This window comes from Cryptotermes secundus, unplaced genomic scaffold, assembly GCF_002891405.2.
Source record: "Cryptotermes secundus unplaced genomic scaffold, Csec_1.0 scaffold371, whole genome shotgun sequence".
Lineage (NCBI taxonomy): Eukaryota > Metazoa > Arthropoda > Insecta > Blattodea > Kalotermitidae > Cryptotermes > Cryptotermes secundus.
The window spans coordinates 1,004,123-1,024,417 of record NW_019741978.1 but is presented as its reverse complement, the minus strand read 5'-3'; the positions used below and the strand labels follow the sequence as shown (position 1 = coordinate 1,024,417).

The 20,295-nt window shown below is 36.4% G+C and overlaps 1 protein-coding gene across 3 annotated transcripts in view; it reads right to left on the bottom strand.

The window, feature by feature from the left end:
• Positions 1-637: 637 nt before the first annotated feature.
• The window catches only part of LOC111872884 (vascular endothelial growth factor receptor 1), a 106,550-nt gene continuing 86,892 nt past the window's right edge, over positions 638-20,295 (bottom strand). Inside the window, exons 3-10 of one of the 3 annotated variants that reach the window (XM_033754880.1) lie at positions 19,711-19,838; positions 16,200-16,362; positions 12,734-12,879; positions 11,980-12,142; positions 8,333-8,638; positions 5,486-5,661; positions 2,042-2,180; positions 638-920 (exon numbers count right to left, since the gene is read on the bottom strand). In XM_033754880.1, coding sequence (XP_033610771.1) covers positions 661-920; positions 2,042-2,180; positions 5,486-5,661; positions 8,333-8,638; positions 11,980-12,142; positions 12,734-12,879; positions 16,200-16,362; positions 19,711-19,838 — 1,481 coding nt within the window. In that variant the 3' untranslated portion in view covers positions 638-660. The remainder of the gene's footprint in view (positions 921-2,041; positions 2,181-5,485; positions 5,662-8,332; positions 8,639-11,979; positions 12,143-12,733; positions 12,880-16,199; positions 16,363-19,710; positions 19,839-20,295) is intronic. The other 2 variants (XM_033754878.1, XM_033754879.1) reach the window with 2 other exon arrangements.

Below are 20,295 nucleotides of genomic sequence, written 5' to 3'. Positions count from 1 at the left end.
AAAAAAAAATTGGTATATAACTTCACAATTATGAAGTGTTGCAACCCAGAAAACTATAAACTTTATAGTTACTGCTTCTGAGAACCTCAAATCTCATAAGCATAAATGAGAACATCAACTTCCCTACACTGAGACAACACTAACCATGCAACTCTCTCTCAAATAGCAGTAGGTAAGTGCATTTTGCCAGCAGATCTCAGCAATATAGATATGAATTGACTCAGTCCTAATCATAACACAAATTTCTGTGCAATAGTGCAATGATATACTGAGGGTTTTTTGGTGCAATCAGTGCAGTTTATAAAAATAATACAACTCCTTGCTTACTCCATATGTTTACCTGTTAGACTTTCTGAGATGTTCAATTTCAACTTATTCCGAAATAAGTGCAATTTAATTTTTACCTTATATTAACAACACCACGATCAACAATATAGCTTTCAATGTATTACACTTCATAATCATACATATGCATTACATGCAAGCAACACCAGGAAGATCAGCTAGTGTCAAATAAATGTACCAGGTTTCAACCCTTAGCTGCATCAAATGCAGTAGAACACAGTCAATTAAATGAGATCCCCTGTTGTATCTTATCCAAATATAGTGTACAAAGGACACTTAATATAAATGATTTGTAAATGCCAGGACACAGTAAATTTAAGTTGCACAGCAAAGGGCTACGTAGAATAAAATGAAATTACAACATCCCTGAAAGTTCAGGTCATTGCTACCTGTAGAGTTGCTGACATTGCCTGCACGGCTGCGCCACTCTGGGTATTGCGTACTGTTGTACACACTGGAGGCACAGTTCAGAGTGAAGTTTTCCCCCTCCACCACACTGAAAGCATCCTCCCCATCCACCAACATGTCCTCAGGTTCCCCCCACAGATGTGGTGTCTTCCTGACACATGGATGATCTGAAAGTTATCAAAATAGGCTCTGATGTGACTGAAATAGTGCAAATAACTCTTATGTCGCTTAACCTTTAAACGCCGGAACTCTGAAATGGTGATAAGCTAGAGCTGGCGGGAGTTTATTTAAATGCCCGCTGCTGGTGTGCGTTTAAATGCCAGATGCTGCTCTGCATTTAAATGTCCGTTCCTGTTTGGGTGCTTAAACAATGTTAAGCATTGTGTTTAAAAATGCTGTATCTAACACAATTTTTATGATAAATGAATGGAATTAACTTTGTTTATATCAGCAAAGAACATAGTGTCACATATTATAACATAAGATTTGCAAATTTTTATTCAAAGAGTTACAGACTATTTTCATTTTTTTCTTTTAATTTTGATGCGTACTGTAAAAATGGTTTCCCATTTCTTCACAGTGTTGTTCTGCATACAACCACATAGCTTTGCTTTCAAGCAGTGAAAGAGAAAGAAATTGCATGGTGCGAGATCAGGTGAGTACAGAGGGTATGGCAAAATGGTATCCTGTTGCCTTCTCAGTTCCTCTTAAACAAGAAAAGAGCGATGTGCAGGGGCGTTGTCATGTAGCAACAGCCAATTCTTCCTACACCAAATATTTTGCTAGTGGATTTGCCTAGTTCTTGGCAGAACTTGATGTTTGCCCATTGTTCAAACTGCCACATTTTTTATTTCCACCACTTGGATTTAACTGCAGTTAACAATAGAGGTCATAGTTCTACTTACACTGTTTTCGCACAACTGCCTCTTGCTGTGACAAGAGATGAACTGACAGCGCATCATATCGTGCCTCAACCTATCCACTGTAGTGCACTGCAACGATTCTTTGTGGCCATTCCACGAACTTATTGACTGTGGTAGTATACAGTATATATACTTAAACTTACTACACACAGAGAGGATTTACAAAACTGCCACAATTTTCAAGTACAGATATTCCTTGTCTTATGCAGCAGGTTTCTTCAAAGGAAAAAAGAAAAGCTGTGTAGAGTGAAATTGCATAAATTGAGCATAGGAAAATAGTATATTGAATTGCCCCCAAGATATCCTGGAATGCTGCATGTAGTAAATTTTACTTAAACTTAAGAACCACAACTTACATTACTCACCTGAGACATAGAGCTTGAGGGAATCACTTCCACTTCCAAAGGAGTTGCTGGCAGCACATCGGAGTATTCCCTGTGTACTTTTGAGTGAGAAATTGAACATATCATATGCTTCCATAGAGTTATTCTCCATAGTAGTGAGCTGGAACACAACGTTCGTCATTTATTATACAAAACGTAACATACAGGGACTCTGCTTTAATAGTTTCTGGTGTCAACTGACAAAACTGAATCTAATCTAGAGTGAATCATCTTTCACAGGAAAGGAAATTAAGTACTTTAATATCAGTACATTTGGTCATCGACTTATGACCAACTTCCAGTCTGACTGACAGGTCGTAAGTCGATCTGGTTGTATGTTGGCCATATATTTATTAACAGTATTTTTTAACCTTTCTAATCTTTTTATCATCTTTATAATTTATTTTTAAAAACTCTTACATTTTAATCATCTTTTATTTTTCATCTTTTTGTGGTCGTAAGTGCGGCCAGTCATAAGTCACATAGGTCATAAGTCGACGTCCAAGTGTAGTGACAACTGATTCTGTTTTGTTCAGTGAACACAAGAGAAGTGAAATGCACTACATGTTGACAGCTCCAATCAGTAATCTATTTTCGAAAGAATTCATCAAACAGTATGTGTTATAATAAGTCTGTAACTAATATAGGATTTTAATGAATATGCCCTAAAAATTAATATGACTATAACGGAGAAAAGAAAAAGGAATTTGATGATGATCGAAAGGAAATTTGACTTTATACAGGTTAAGAATGCATACAACTAAATGATGACACATTTATTGTCAAAATGTCTGAGTATATGAAGATTGTTTAATTTACTTTAGGTTTACACTACAACATACCCAACAGTAACCTAAATTTTACCACTTGAATTACATAAAAGAAATTACTTTCTTAAGGCACAGTGGTGGTAACTGTCACTGCCAAATTTATAACATTTAGTAACTTCGAATTTTGCCCATAGATTGCATTTATGGCCTTCATTTGATTCTTTGAATAAACATATATGCAGTAAGAATTTTCAGAATCATAAAATAAATTGTTAGATATTATTTAGTTAAACTTTTTTTTAAGATTAATACATTTAAATAATTTTAATGGACAGAATTTTACATGTAATTATCTATTAAGTGACAGTTACACAGGTCACTTTTCTCTGAATGAGAAATGGGAAGAGCATAGGAATATTAATTTAGGAGGAAACTATTTTCATCTCATATGTTTACCATCTCAATTGACTGAGGCCATGATAAGTCAGTCCCTTATCACCATGGCATGACACATCCTCAGGTTGCAGGTGGAGGAGACAGCCTCCAGATATGGATGGTAGCTGCGAATATACTGAATAAGCAGTCTCAGACACCTGATAAGGAGTGGTCATCCAGCTTTGGGTTCGGGCGTGGGACTACCAACTCACAGTAAAACATAATTTTGTTACAAAATGTCACAAAGGGCTTTTGACTTGGACGGGTTCTTTGAATAAATGACCTAAGATAAAACAATGTATTTGATATTTGGTACATGGAATGTAAAGTGTCTGTGTAGAGTAAGTTCACTAATGACACTACTGATCAGATTTTGGCATTTGTAAGATACCGAGGAAAAAAAGGAAGTACAATGAGACAGCATATCAGCTATTCATAAACTTCAAGAAAGCCTATGATTCAGCTAGGAGGGAATTATTGCACAATATTCTCACAGAGTTTGGGGCACCCATAAAACTAGTAATGCTGATTAAAATGTGTTTAAACAAAACTTATAGTAAAGTATATACAGGTCTACATTTGTCTGATACATTTTATATACAAAAGATCTAATATAAGGAGATGCTTTATTGCCACTGCTTTTCAACTTTGCTTAAGAATATGCCACTTGGAAGGTCCAGGAAAACCAGGAGGACTGAAATTAAAAGGGATACATCAGCTCCTGGTATATGCTGATGATGTAAATCTACTGAGAGATAACATAGATACAAGAAAGAAAAACACAGAAATTCTAATTGACACCAGTAATGAGGTTGGTCTAGAAGTAAACCCAAAGGAAACTAAGTATATTTTTGCTGCCTCATCATCATCATGTAGGGAAAAATTATGACATAAATGTGGCACATTTCAAATATTTGGGAACAACAGTAACAAATTTAAACTTTATTCAGAAAGAAATTAAGAGGACATTAATTCAGGTAATGTTCACTACCATTCAATCCAGACCCTTTTCTCTTATTATGTACTGTCTAAAAATGTGACAATTAGAATATACAAAACTATGATTTTGCCTGTGGTTTTGTATGGGTGTCAAATTTTGTCACTGACATTAAGGGAGGAACATAGGCTGAGGGTGTTTGGGAATAGGATATTGAAGAGAATACTTGGATTAAAGAGGGATGAAGTACTCATAATAGAATATTAGAGAAAACTGCATAATGAGGAGCTTCATAACTTGTAGTCTTCACCAAGTGTGATTAGAATGATCAAGCCAAGGAGGACAAAATGGGCAAGACACGTAGCACAAATGGAGAGAAGAAGAATGCATATAGGATTTTGATGGGAAAGCTAGAAGGAGAAACACAACTAGGTAAACCTAGACATGGGTCGGAAGCTAATATTAAAATGGATCAGAGAGAGATAGGATGAGGTGGTATGGACTGGATTGATCTAGCTCAGGATAGGGATCAATGAAGGGTTCTTGCTTGTGAACATGGTAATGAACCTTCATGTTCCATAAAATGTTTGGAAATTCTTGAGTGGTTTCTCAAAAAGGGCTCACCTCAGTGGAGTTAATTATTTTAGTTAAGTGAATGAGGATCAACACCCAGGATAGCCATTTTGACTGAGGGAAATTCTGAAGGTTTCTGATGGTGGTGTATAACATTTTGGACTACTGGGCTTTCAGACTTTGCCCGTGGTCCGCTATCTTAAAGAACAAAAAGAAAAAGAAACAGCGTTTCAGAACTAGATCTGTTTCCATCTTCAGGTGTCTTTATCCACTCGTGTGATGATGGAAAGAGATCCATTGTCTGAAACAGGCTGTCTGTTTTTTGTTCTTTAAAATATCAGACTGTGGACAGGTTCCAAAAACCCAGTAATCCTTTGAGTGTGGGAATTTGAGCCCTCCAAATTCTAAATAAGAAACTGGAATGTTATTCACCATAACTTAAAGTTGGATTTAGTGCATACAAATTCACCTTTCAATGTACATAATGCACATAAATAATGCCACTATTTTTACAACATCTTAGAGAAGTCATTTTATTGTTAGGAAATTATATGTCAAACTTCAGTGTGTAGACATTTAAAACAGCCTAATCTTGAAGATTATAAATGGTGCTAAAGGAAATGTGATATCAGTAAGGTTTAATCACTTGTGAACTGATAACATACAAGATTAGGGACAGTACAATGTGGGATGGCAAACTGAGTTACTTACGAGTGGTTGCATGGAGTTTCTTTCACCATCACAGTCACCTGGTTTTCTCAGGTCACAGGATCTGAAGAACCAGTTGACTATTACTGGCTTTGGACTCCACACTACACAGCTGAAATTGGCTATAGAGTCCAAAGGAAGCAGACCTAGATCATGATTCAGAGAGGCATTTGGTTTATCTGGAATTAAAATTGCAACAGGGTAATTATTTCTTTTGGTACACTCTACAGTTTTACTAATGTTAAACAGATTAATATTTCAGTAGTTGAGTCATATTTACAAAATATATTCTGGCACATCTGTGGTACAATATGAATATCAGGATGTGTGTGTGTGTTTGCATGTGCACAATGCATGTGTGCGCATTTGGGAGGAAGCAGAAGATATTTTCTTTGAGGATAGAGAAGTGGTGATCTCAGTCTCATCCAGCCGGTCCTAGTTTTGATATCTTGGAAGATCCGAGAACAGATTGAGGTCTTCAGTTTTGATGTAACTTTAGCTATGAAAATGTGAGAAAATCATATCAACACCATATTTCAGATGCCAGCTTCAAACTATCATGCCTAACTAACTATTTTTGTTATTGCTAGTGGGGTGGGACTAAGTCCCTTGTACTGCAGCCACTTCTGGCCTATTGTACCAGCCCCAGATGATAGGTGAGGGTGATTGTGGAGCAATTGATGGAATGAAGATTGGCAGGGGAAACCGGAGTACTCGGAGAAGACCTGCCCCAGTGCCAATTTGTCCACCACAAATCGGGCCGCCACAGTGGGAAGCCAGCGACTAACCGCTTGAGCTATGGCGCGGCCTAACTAACTAACCAACCATAGTGCTGAGCATATCTTGAGTAGCCACCAGTTACACAGCTACTCAAGAATTTCAAAAACATTTTATGAAACATGAAGGTTTGTTACTGTGTTTGCAAGAGCCCTCCACTAATCCTTATCCTGAGCCAGATCAATCCAGCTCATATCATCCCATCCTATCACTCTAAGATCCATTTTAATATTAGCCTCTAGTGGTCCCTCTCCTTCTAGCTTTCCCACCAAAATATTATGTGTATTCCTTTTCGCACCCATGCATGCTACATGTCCTACCAATCTTATGATCCTTGACTTGATCATACTAATTACACTTGGTGAAGAGTACAAATTATGAAGTATCTCATTATGTAGTTTTCTAACCATCATGTCTAGGTCTTGAAATTTTACGTGTATATACTCCTGAATAACATAACCTTCTGCAATGTTATGCCATGTACTTTTGTAGACTGATACCAATATTTTGGAAGAACCTACTACCTCCATCTTTAGCAGAAGAAGTTGGAGGCAACTGGTTCCATGTAGCTCAGTAGGTACATTATTAACTTTTCTGAGAAATCTGCTGCTGCATCTTCTTCTGTCCACAAAATTGGAGGCAGAAAACTCTTCTGAAATGTTGGTTACTGTCTACCAGAAGATTAAATATTAATTAATTAATTAAATATACCCTGCCATGCAAATAGTATATTTCACAAACATAATTCTGCTCACCAAATTGAAAATATATTTGCCATTTCCAAGCTCCTTAAAATATTTCTCATTACTATTTATATTATTTTGTAAGGGCCAAGAAGAATGAGATGGACAGGGAATGTAACATGAATGGTGGAGAAGAAGAATGCTTGTAGGATATTAGTGGGAAAGCCAGAAGGAAAGAGACCACTAGGAAGACCAAGATGTAGGTTGTTGGATAATATTAAAATTGATCTTAAGAGAGATATGATGGGATGGTATGGATTTGATTGATCTGGCTCAGGATAGGGACTAGTGGAGGGGTCTAGTGAACACGGTAATGAATTTTCGGTTTCCATGAAATGCTGGGAAGTTCTTGAGTAGCTGCACAATTGATGGTTTCTCAAGGAGAGGCTCAGCTCCATGAGCGAGTGATTATTTTGTAAGGTCCAGTCCTTCAGCCAGGTCTGTCAACATTGCTAACAGAATATGTCAGATTCCTGATATTTTTAATAGGAATAAAAATTTCTCTGGAGAATATACTTACTTTGCATAATTCTAATTAAATTATTATCTTCTTTTTATGTTATCCTTATGTTTCCTTACATTTGATATGTATTTTAATGTCTGCCTGCAACAGGACAGTTTTTCTGTCAAGCACTCTAAAATGAACTTAATTTAACACCATCACCATGACTACTACTTGTAACAACTTATGTTTAAATTTGAATGATATTAAGCGATTTAGCTTTTTTCTTGTTTGTTTGTTTTTGTTTACATGTACGTGCTAGTTTTGTTTTGTATTTGTGTTGAATCTGTAGTTGGTCCCTGGCTGTTGAGTTTAGTATATACATTAATAAAGAATTAAGAATTATTATAGACTATCATGAATTTTTCACCCTTCTTACAAATGAAAATAAAGATATTTAGGTACTGTCACTGAGATATCTATCAAACATTCTCTCAACACAAGAACAATATCAAGACATGTTAAAATTTTAATTGCATATACTTTATTTCAAAGTACAGCAATTTATGCAATTATCACTACTTATGCCTCTCAACCATTTTAGTTTTCTTTATCTGGCAACGTGTGATTGACATAATAGAAAAAAGCTTCTGTTTTTATAAATATTGAAACAGAAATACTACATTGAATTTCTGCCTACGTGTTCACACAATTCACTTGCTTCAGATTTGCAGGTGACTACTTTCCAAGCCCTGGTCTTCCCCACCATCATCCTATCATTTGGAGTATGGTAATTAAACCTGGCTCACAGTACTCTCATCTTACAAAGAGATGCAATTGTCCCACCAGATGGACATGGCTTAAGACAAACAGTGTTTAGGTTCTCACCTTGGACAATTACCAGCCTGTTGAGAGATACTTTGCCATTACTGTTATATGCATCAAGACTGTATTTTCCTGCATCACGAAGGTCTAGATTAAACACTTTCAAGATGGCCTGATGATTTCCAGATTCTATACCATATTTTTCCACATCTGGGTGCAGTTGAATGCCTCGTGGACCATACCAGTTCAATGTCACATTTTCAGGTGAAAAGACATTTACCACAATTTTCAATTCCTTAGTCTGCCTGACTTGTACCAAGATTGTCTCACTGGAATCAGATTTTAAGGTTATGCCCACTTCTTTTTCTCCTACAAAAAATAAAATATTCAAAATTTAGTACATTGAAGGAGAAATTAACTAATGTGTTCAACAATTTCGGGCTTGATTAAAAGTGAAAGGCAGTGGTACACTACATTTGGATGGCACTGGCAAATTCTGAGACATTGGGCAGACTTAGCGCAAATACTTCCTCTCACCTTTCTACAGACAGTATTAATATTTTCTATGTCAAATGACCAAATTCACTGAACCCTGATGTCATCACACTATTATTATTAATGCCCAGCATTAATTATTTTGTGTCAATGCATGGCAGAAGACATTTCATTTCATTATATTCATTTTACAATGTTAAACGCAACATTCTCCTTTTTTATATTATGAAATAATTATGAATATATATTTATAATTTATGGGAAAGAGCACTAACATGAAAGGTAAAGTTGTACCTGTCCTTAAATAACTAAGTGCTATGTTATGAAGTATATGGAGGGTGGATATATAGATCCATGAATTTTGACCTCAGCAATAAAGAACACTAATATATAATTTTAAAAAGCAGAAGAATATGTTGGACATTACTCGTAATGAATTTTTACACATTTATAGATAGTATAACAAAGTTAACAGAGGGATGTAGATATGTAACTGATCACTTTCTGTAGATTTAAATCAGTCTGAATAATAAGAGGGCAAAGGAACTGGAACTTTGAATTCATAAAAAATTAACTATACGTTTTTTAACAAATGTCATTACAATTTTTTGGGTAAGCCCTGTATATCTCCAGAATATGAGGATGATTTATTTTATGTTAGTAATTCGGGTTGAAGTGGTAGTCCTTGAAGCACACAAAATTACAGGCATTGACTGTAGGATACAGTGTAACATGTGTCTAATTGTGGACACTTCTGAATAGTTTTCTAAGAAATAAATTGTTCAAATTATTGCCAAAGTTACAGTGAGCAGTCTTGGTTGGGAACCAACTAAGAAGCAATGTATACCATAGAGAAAGTGTGATGTTTCTGTCATAACAAGAGGTAGGACACACTTTATTGCTACAAGAAATGTCATTTCAGTCCTTAATGTTTTGAGAAATACCATACAGAAGTAAACAGCTAAAAAAAAGTCATATTCCTGCATGGGTATAAAATATATTTATTGGAAGATCTTTTGAAGCTTAATTTGAAGATCATCCAGTTTTAAAAGTATATGGTGGCATTGATATGTTTGTGTGTAGTACAGTAGACCCTTGTTTTTNGCTAAAAAAAAGTCATATTCCTGCATGGGTATAAAATATATTTATTTGAAGATCATCCAGTTTTAAAAGTATATGGTGGCATTAATATGTTTGTGTGTAGTGCAGTAGACCCTTGTTTTATGCTGGGGTTAGATTCCTGGAGATCTGGGGGAACATCAAATCATCATAAATGAAAGATTAATTATAACATATTTCAGTTGGATGCATTCCAGGTGCACAACAACTGAGATTCTCTTTCTTAAAACAACACATTTATATATTTTAAGCATAAACATTATATACATGGATTTATACCACATTTATCCTGCAACGAATTACGAATATGTAGGTGTTACTGTTACTGCTTGTGGTTCATCAGTGTCGACTGAATCTCCTTCTCTCATCTTTGGAGCAATTGGGAGTTCTTCAGATTTCTTCTTAAGATAAGAAATGAGGGTTGTTTACTTTGCTTGATGCTGCCTTTCCTGCAGAACATGGCAGTAGGGCTGTGGCACTTCACCGACACTTTTCTTAATAGAACTGCTCTATTCCCCATCAGAATCAATGTCACATAACTTCTGCAGGTACCTATCAATTCAAATCAGAATTTCCTGCAGGTTGTGTTTCTATAGACCATAAAATAGCCTCTTCTTGTTCTTGCTGCTACTGTTTTTGAGTCAGTTGTGCAGCCAAATCTTCCAGTTCCACATTTCAAAGAAGATGAGAATGGATCTCCAGAATTTTAGGAGAAAACAAAGGAAATTACTTAAAAATATTCAAACTGACAGATATTTGAATTGGCATATATCAAACAGTTTTAAACCAAAGACCCCCTGCATTTTAATGTAATGTAAACATTTGAAAAAGAAGGAAGTTTTCATATAATATATTCTTGTGGTGATTTATGTGAAATGCGGCACTTCCCAGCTTAAAATGTAAATTACATTCATCCTCTGTGGAGGGTCATACTGCAATATCGTAGAGCAGTAAATAATTAATATCCTGTCTAAAGAACAATGGACACTGGAATTAGAGTGGACCTCTTGATAAAAAGCAGGTGTCACAGGTACCCACATTACAAGCTACCATGCTTTAAAGAGAAACTGACTTGTAACCAATTTTGAATCACTGTTATTATATACACACTATTAATTCAGTGACTAAATTGTATGTGCCCACAGGAAGTTTAAGACACATATCAGTCTTGCACTGCACCAGTGATACTGGCACAGATTGCTGTAAATTACTTACATTTACATAAAATAGATGTAATCATACTGGAGAACACAATTAAAGTTGCAATGTATCCAAATTCACAAAATAATCAAAACATGATATAATGAAGGCTTACTGTATCTAATATAATGGGTGCTAAAATGTAATTATTTCACTTTTAAAGACTGCAACTGCCTAGCTGTCCCTGACTCTCATGGGTTCTGAACTACTATTGAAAACAACCAGGCAAGCTACCTCAAGAGCTGTCACTATATAGCCTGCTATATAGTCTGCTACATAAAAAACACTGCCCCCAGAAGTTTTACTAATCTATTTGCAGGATGCTGCCTAGCAATGGCTCACGTGTTTGTCAAGCCAGCCTCACACAACAGAAAATGTTTAAGTAATCATGTCACATTACGGTATCTATTTAACAACAGAAAACTAACAACCTGAGTTTGACTCATGGTTCCTGTGGAAGGTCAAACAGCTACTCACAGCTGATTTATTATCTTAGCACTATGGTCATTGATACACATGTTGTAGTGTTGTCCCTGTGCTTAATTAATTAAGCACCATGCAATGAAGACCTGTCGGGGAGGAGATATTGCTCCACTATTGCTGACCTTGGCATTAGACAGAGGTGAGTGGTCTGCTTCAGTCCCTGGGGAATGAGCAGATAGGAGGCAGGGTGGGCCCAGAGCCAGTCTGGATAATTTAAAGGATATAAAAAAATCTCTGGCCCCTGCCAGGAATTGAACTCAGACTTTTGAGCGCATGGTCTGTCACTATACCAGCTGAGCTACCCCAGCTTTCCTGGTAATTGACACACACACACACACACACACACATATATATATATATATCAGATAATGCATTGTGTCTTTCAGAATGTAAAGGATTAAAATAAAACTCACCAATCACTTCAACTGTTCTAGTTTTTTTTTTCTTATTATTGTACTTGTCCTTTATCACACATGAATAGTTGCCGCCATCATCCTCTGTCACATTTTTGATTCTGAGAACTGTCACTATACAGTCATAGCCATGCTCAGTGCAGGATTTCTGTGATGCGTTAAGCTGATGAAATAATGGATGGTGAATTAACTTTGTCATTTTATACGTCTTAATACTGTTAAGAATGAGAACCTTAAAAATATACAATCTTTCAACTGTATTACAAGCAGGCATCTGCCCCCTAGGATAAATGAAACAAAACAAAATTGAAGAAAAGGAAAAATATACCAAACATTAATAATAAAAATTTACTCTTCTATGCTGAATAATCTAGGGAAATCGGTAACAACGATCATAAGTAGCTTAAATATAAATTTGTAAGCCAATATTCAGGCTATAATCCCACTTCCTCCCCTGAAAAGGATCCTGGTGATGTCCATGGGAGGAAACTCACTGGAACTCAGTTTATCTTTTCTTCTGATTCTTGTAATAGCAGTCCATATTGCTACAAGCGCTATGTTCCAGAAAAGTGGAACAACTATTGAAGTTATGCCTGATTTTTATACAAATTATTTATTAAGTTTATTGATGTTTTGGTATTTTTGACTTTATAGACATTTTTCTTCAGTGGCGAGTAAATAATATATGAAAGAAAATGGAATGTCAGAGGCAAAGGAAGAAATGAACAAGTAAATAAACAAACGATGCACATACCAATTCCTTTGACTTATGCCACATGACCTGAAATTTTACTCCCTTTTGTGCAAATCCCTTGCATTCCAGAACCATGTCTTTCCCCTTCCTCACAACTCGAGGTTCTGGACCAGTGATTACTGGCTTCATCACATACATTCGCTTGCCTGCAATAGAATGCATGTATTACATGTCATGTATAAATAGACCTAAAAAGTACAATTATTGACTTTTCGGAGATTATTCGCTGTCCTGATTTTTATTTAAAAACATTTCAGAGACTGGACTCTGTCTTTATCCTCAGGTAAAAACTTACTCCCCAGTCACGGTAGCCGAGCGGTCTAAGGCATGCACTGTCTTCACTTGCTCGGAAGCCGGGATCGTGGGTTCGAATCCCACTCAGGGCATGGATGTTTGTGTGCGTTTTTCTGTGTTTGTCTACAGGTAGAGGCCTTGAGACAAGCTGATCACTCGCCCAAGGAGTTCTACCATATGTGTAAGATCTAGTAAAACTGAAGTGAAACGGAGAGTTTCATGGAGGTAGGCCTAGGCCCAAATTTGGGCTGTAGCGCCACGGGGGGGGGGGGAACCTACNAAAAAAAAAACCTACTCAGTTGGACCTAATTGGTAGAGATAGTCCCTGAGATCTTGTTTACATCTAAAAGGAATAAGCGTGCTATGCAATTTTCTTTAACAGTTTTAAAAAGTCATTATTATCACCACTACCATCACCATCATTTACTGCCTTTTCAGGATGAGTCATATTTAACAAATTCTTTTCTATTTGTTTCTGTCCTCCAGGGGTATCATCTTAAAAATAAAAAGTTTTTGTAGACCAGGCATCTGTCTCCCCCTGGATTTTTGGGAAAAATCTAATTGAAAAAGGAGGAAATCTACAAATTATTAACATCTGTAACCACACCATGCAGGGACCTCAGGAATGTTTTCCAGTTACATTGTTAATTACAATGCACTACATGGAAACGAAATGTAGTACTGTTAACAATAGATGATACACAATTGACTCCAGCACCAGCAGACGCCAAGGACAACATCCGGTCTTTCTGAGGGACAAGCAAACTGCAGGTTACTTGAAAACCCAGAACGGAGCAGGAAGTATCCCGCTGTGTTTTCTGGGGATTTCAATGCTTAACTTCGATGGTTCGAGTCTTTGAAAATCTGAGACTTGACAAGAAACGAGTCGCAATAATTTTCGAAGGGGCGTACCGAGCGATTGTTGGCATACCTCCATTTATCTAAGAGCTGTCAGAGGGACCGTGTTGTACTTAGGCCCAAATTAACATGGATCTGGTTAGGGATTGGCTGAATGCAAATGAAAGGAACACCCAAATTTGAGGTTCAGCCAATCAGCAAAATTTCAGAGGAGAGGAATCCAGGCGTTCCCGGAACCGTCGGGACTTCTGCCTCTCCAGAGCAGTCAGTTATTACAAGTTATTACAAGTCATTACAAGTCATCAGAAGGAAATAGCGGGAGTGAGTAGCCAAAGGGAACAACCGGAGTCAGTAGTAACCTCCCGGACGTTAAATCGGTGTTGGCCCTAGTCCAGTGTACAATTCAAAGTGCTACAGCCAGGTAATAGGTAATTGTAGTGAACATCTACAATAAACGCAACAGTGTTGGTGAAGGGTGTGTTTTCAGTGTTTTCTCTCTCCCTGCGTGAGCAAGGCCCATTAGTCGCCCTGAGACAGAATCTCGTCCTGCCGTCTGAGCAGTTGGAACCCCAAACGTCCCCCCCATCCAAATCCCCACCTTTGTTTTTCCCATTCAAAACTCGTGGATGTCATCCAAGTCCACTGGCACCCACACAAATCCAAATTCAGAATAATCCCACTCCTTACCCTGAACCAGAAAGCAACAGGAAGCGGCGGATGCAAGTGCAGACCACAAAGGGGCAGACGTGAAGGACGGTAATAAGTGACGACCAACTCGAGAGGCTTGAAGTCTCACTGAGCGGTAACGACGAAAGAAGGAGAAGAAGAGGAGGGCGGCAAAAGGTGGAGCCCAACGTAAGGGCTGGACGGTTACACATCAAAGTGGCAATTATTTAATAAAGATACATTCTTGTATACTGAACACCCTACGGAAACAGTAAACTAGTTTTAAATGGTTTAAATGTGAGTTCAAAAGAAATTGTTCAGGCTTCCCCTCCTCTAACAGAAAAATCCTGGTGATCTTAGCATACATGTTGATCACTTACAATATTTATTATATTTTTTGGTTAACATACGAGGGTTGGAACTTTAATAGTGGCAACACTGCTGTAGAGATGCCATGCAATGGAACCATATAAGCTTCCGGCCACACTAGGCCCTGGGGTTTACTCAGAAATGAGTACCAGGAATTAATTAAATAATTTTCCTGGGGAGTGAAGCTCAGCCGGCGCGTAAGGCTGCCAGCCTTACCGCCATCTTTGAGCCGATTGTCAAGGTAATGCGGGACCCTTAACGTCTCACAACCCTATGGGCCTTCACGTCCTGTTACAGGGATAGCTTTACTTACTTTACTTTACCACACGTTAGTTACATACCTACTTTACCTCAGAGCAAATGGACTCTCCCTTCCCACATTACGCACATGCGCAGTGACGAGAAGAACAGAACCTCATGTTAGCTGGTGGTCTAATGTAGTGTTGTCACGATGTTTTCGAAACAGGAACAATGGAGTTGGATAAAGATTCAATGTGCCAGAGGCCGTACAGCACGACAGTGTCATTAAGGTCTTCAAGAGGCTTGCGTGGAATCTGCATTGCCTTAAAGAACAGTGGCAAGGTAGGTAAAAGCCTTCAACAAGGGACGCCAAAATGTGGCAGACATGCATCATCCAGGTCGTCCTAGTGTCAGTGAAGAAGAAGTGTATGCTCTTTCTGTGTTACTGGAGAGTGATCCCCGACAGCAGACTGTCAATGCACAGTATCACTGTTCATTTTTGGAACACAACCTGTGACCAGCTTTGAGAAAGAAGCGGCGACACTTTCTGCAGAACCCGCCCATCATTTTGCAGGACAATGTTCGGCCGCATGCAGCACAAGCTGTGGCTAATTTTTTCGATCTTTGGGGCTTGGAAGTGCTGTACCATCCACCATACTCCCCGGACTTAAGCCCTTGTGACTTCTACTTGATTCCTAAGATCAAGGAACCACTTCGTGGCATTCGCTTCAGAACTGTTCCAGAGATTCTTCAGGCAGTAGGCCTATCCATTCGAACTATCAACAAAATAGGCGCTGCTAAAGGTATCCTACAACTTCCACATCGCTGGCAACGTGTTGTACACAATGCTGGTGACAACACTGAAGGGTAGTAAAACTTCAAAACATGCATCTATTTTGTATCAGTTGTAAATAAATGCTTGCCACTATTAAAGTTCCAACCCTCATACATTGTTTGGGTAACATAAATGCACAATTAAAGATTAATGATGAAATATCACAGTTACTATTTTTAGTATCTTACAATCTAAATTACTTACGTTCATTGACTTTAAGCACCACTGTGGCCAGCAGCACACTCCCAGAATCAGTTTTGCACATGTATGTACCACTGTCAGAGACACTGATGTTTTCCAGAATGAAACCAGTTGTGGACTTATATGCAATTCTCATGTCACTATCCTTTTGTTTCCCCAGGCTCAGCTAATTCAGAGGAAATACCAATAAATTCTCAATGAGCATATCCAAATTCTGAAAGAAAACGCCTCCTGAGGCATACTTAATATCATATATATGAAGATTAGTATTAAATAAGGACCATTGCAGCAGATTCTAGACTGATATATGACCTGTGCTGTGTAGGTTCCAGTAGGAAACAGGATACTTACTGCATATAATGTACTAGGCAAGCTGCTGGGATGGGATAGTATTATTAGTAGTAGTATCAGTAACAGCAGTAGCAGTAGGAAGTATATTTTACTAAGGATATACAATTCTGTGTCTAAACAGAGTATAATTTTGAAGTAAAATGTAGGTTGTGAGAAAAGATGGCAGAAGGTTAGAAACTGTACATGTAGTTATTATAATTACTAATACATATATTATTAAATTAATATTAACATATATATTTTAATTACATGCAAGGAGTCCTTTTCCTTCAATTTAAGAAGCTCATATCTGTCTGGGACAGAAGGGAAATGATAACAATTACATTTTTACACAGTTTATTGTATAATGTGTTTATGTCATATTTCTAGTTAATAAACTTTATTTATATTAGTGAAGGCAGAAGATATTATAATGGACTTGTGACATACAATTTTAATTTTAAGGCTGGAATAATATCAGCAAGAAATGACACAGGGCTTCTGTGCTGCCGGTATCTAATTATGTTACCTAAAAAAAGGGTAACAACTAAACAGCAGGAAAATAAATGGGTTACCTCAGGAATAAGGGTATCGTGGAATAGACTCAGGTTTCTTAATAGTTTAATGAAAGAAGGAAATATGCCAGAAGAATTTAAAGAATACTATATGTCGTTACAAAAAAAATACAACAAAGTTATCAGTGAAGCAAAAAAAATACAACAAAGTTATCAGTGAAGCAAAAAAATTAACTAATAACATGCGAATAAGAGCATCAGGGAATAAATCAAAAGCCATGTGGGAGCTAGTTAAGGAGGAACTAGGTAAACAGAAAAAAGCAACGAAGAATATTGAAATAAGCAAGAATGGAGTAAATATACAAGATCCAAAAGCTACAGCCAATGTCTTTAATGAATACTATACCAGTACTGCCCAAAAGGTATTGAGTGGCAACCCATTATCCAAAACCAATGAAGCTAATGTCAATACAGTAAAATATAATAGTAACAGCATGTTCTTAACCCCAGCTACTGAAGAGGAAGTGGCAGGCATAATTAAAGGATTGAGTAATAAAAATCAACGGGAATAGATAATATTCCAGAGTATATTATTAAAAAATGTTATCCTAAAATAACAACTGCTTTGACACATATAACAAATCTGTCACTATCAACTGGGCATTTTCCTGATCAACTAAAAATTACAAAAGTGAAACCTTTGTATAAGAAAGGATGTGATAAATCATACATAAAAGACTTTTATCATTTTTGAATAATCACAGCACAATTAACAATAAACAGCATGGTTTCTGTAAAGGGAAATCAACAAATACTGCAACTGCAGAGTTTATAGAAAGGGTCTACAAATCATTGGATGAGAGGGAAATAAGTATAGGGATATTTCTGGATCTGTCAAAGGCATTTGACTTAGCTGATCATTATATATTGCTAAGGAAGATGACAAGAATGGGAATAAGAGGGGTTGCACTAAAATGGTTTCAGTCATATCTAGAAAACAGGGAACAAAAAGTGGAAATTACATACAGATATAAAGAAACTAATGAAATCACTAACCATCTATTGTGAAAGAGACCCATAAGACATGGAGTCCCACAAGGTTCTGTTCTTGGACCAGTGTTGTTTTTGTTATATATGAATGGTCTAGAAGCCAGCACTGAATATGGAAGACCAACGTTTTTTGCTGATGATACTAGTATTTTTATAACAGGAAATAGTGCTAATGATGTCCAAAAGAAAATAAATAAAACAATAAATGCACTCACAGAGTGGTTTGAAAGGAATAGATTAATTATTAATAAAGAAAAAGCAACAGCAATATCCCTTCATCAACCTCAAAAAGTACAAGTCGAATGCCCATCAATAAAGCTCTATGATACAGTCATCAATTATACAGAACATACAAAATTTTTGGGAGTTTGGTTGGTTAAGAATCTAAGGTGGACTGCACATACTCAACTAGCAAATAAATTATGTAAAATATGTTTTGCCTTACAAGTGGTCAAAAGAGTATCAGGGTTAGAGACTGTTCGCACCTTATATTATGCTTATTTTCAATCCTTGTTATTATATGGATTGATATTTTGGGGAAATTCAGGAAATGCAAAATTGATCTTTAGGTTGCAGAAGAGAACTATTAGAGCTATGATACAAATCCCAAAAACCATTAGTTATAAACAATATTTTAAATCATTACATATATTACCTTTACAATGTCTGTATATATATGAAATTCTAGTTTACATAAAAACCAATTTGAATTTTTTCATAACCAATTCAGGAATACACTTGCAAAATACAAGGAGAAAAGAGGACTTGTTCATAGTGCCATGTAATACAAGTCTACAAAAATCAGTTTCAATAATATTGGACTTTGTATGTTAAATCAGTTGCCACAATATACTAAAGGGATACCAGTGCTATACAAGTTTAAAAAGACTTTGAAGACATTCCTACTTGATCATTGTTTCTACAGTATAAACAAATTTCTCTTGTTTGAGGGCAAATCCTAGTTCTCATCACTTGTAAACATATATTTCAAGAATAATTCACTTTTAAATTTTAATATTAGTAATGTTATAGGAATTCCTACTGCCCTACTCTGTATTTTTTCTTACAGGAACGACATCGAGGATACCAGGGTATTTTGTGCTGGGACAGAAGGATCTGGTCTTGAGGCGTACAGCGGTGTCGTGTGTTAAACTATTATATTAGTTCTATTATTAGAATCATCGTTGTATTATCTTAGTATATTATTATATCATTATATTATTATTATTATTATTATTTATAATTGTAAAGTATTTGACTTGTCCTATATCATGTATAATGATCCATGGATATGAAGTAAATAAATAAATAAATAAATTGAAAGAAATATTTCTACTTTTCAACTGAACAGCTGATGTCACAATACAAATCTTGATCTGTATTTGCAATTACCAATTTTGAACCTCTGTCACGTTACTGGCTATTCTGGCGGAATGTTAATAGTTCTTGTATGTTGTATCGACATACCCACCAGACATTTGTTGAAACTACACTCTGTGCTATAATCTAAATTAATAATATTTTATAACAAGCATAAATCCATCACAAATAAAGCCCAATCTGGGTACTTTAGTCTATGAAATGTTCAGCTTTAAAATAAAGCATCATTTGCTACTCACACTTCTTTCATCTTTAAATAATGTTATCTTGATATCAGGGCTAGTTGGTCGACATGGTAACACCGTATTTCCCTGGAGTTCTGCATTTATGTGGCAAAAACTGTCCATGGCCAGAAGATTTTCATCATCTAAAAATATAATGTAACATTCATTACTAGATCATACTGTGCATTGATGCAGAGAATATTTTGATGGAAAGCAAATGGTTATTTCTTGACCTCCTGGTACAATGTACTGACAAATATTATACTGTTATAGGCCTTTCATGTTTTATGTGACTTCAAGATTTAACATTTAGTAAATGAGTCCCTTGTCATTACTGTATGGCATAATATGTCCTCTGGTTTTGATGGAAAATATGGCCTCCAGACATGAAAATTTTGATGGTTGCAGAATCTGAGTCAATGAAATGGAGATAATCTCAAATATAAAGAAGATAAAGTGGTAAACATTTTAAGAAAAAGAAATGTTAATATGTGAAATATCAAATGAGCTTGAAATGAACATTAAGAACAGAAACACTGAACATGAGCGTGTGTGGGTGTGTGCGCACACAAATGATTTAAGGAGGTCTGTCAGCCTACG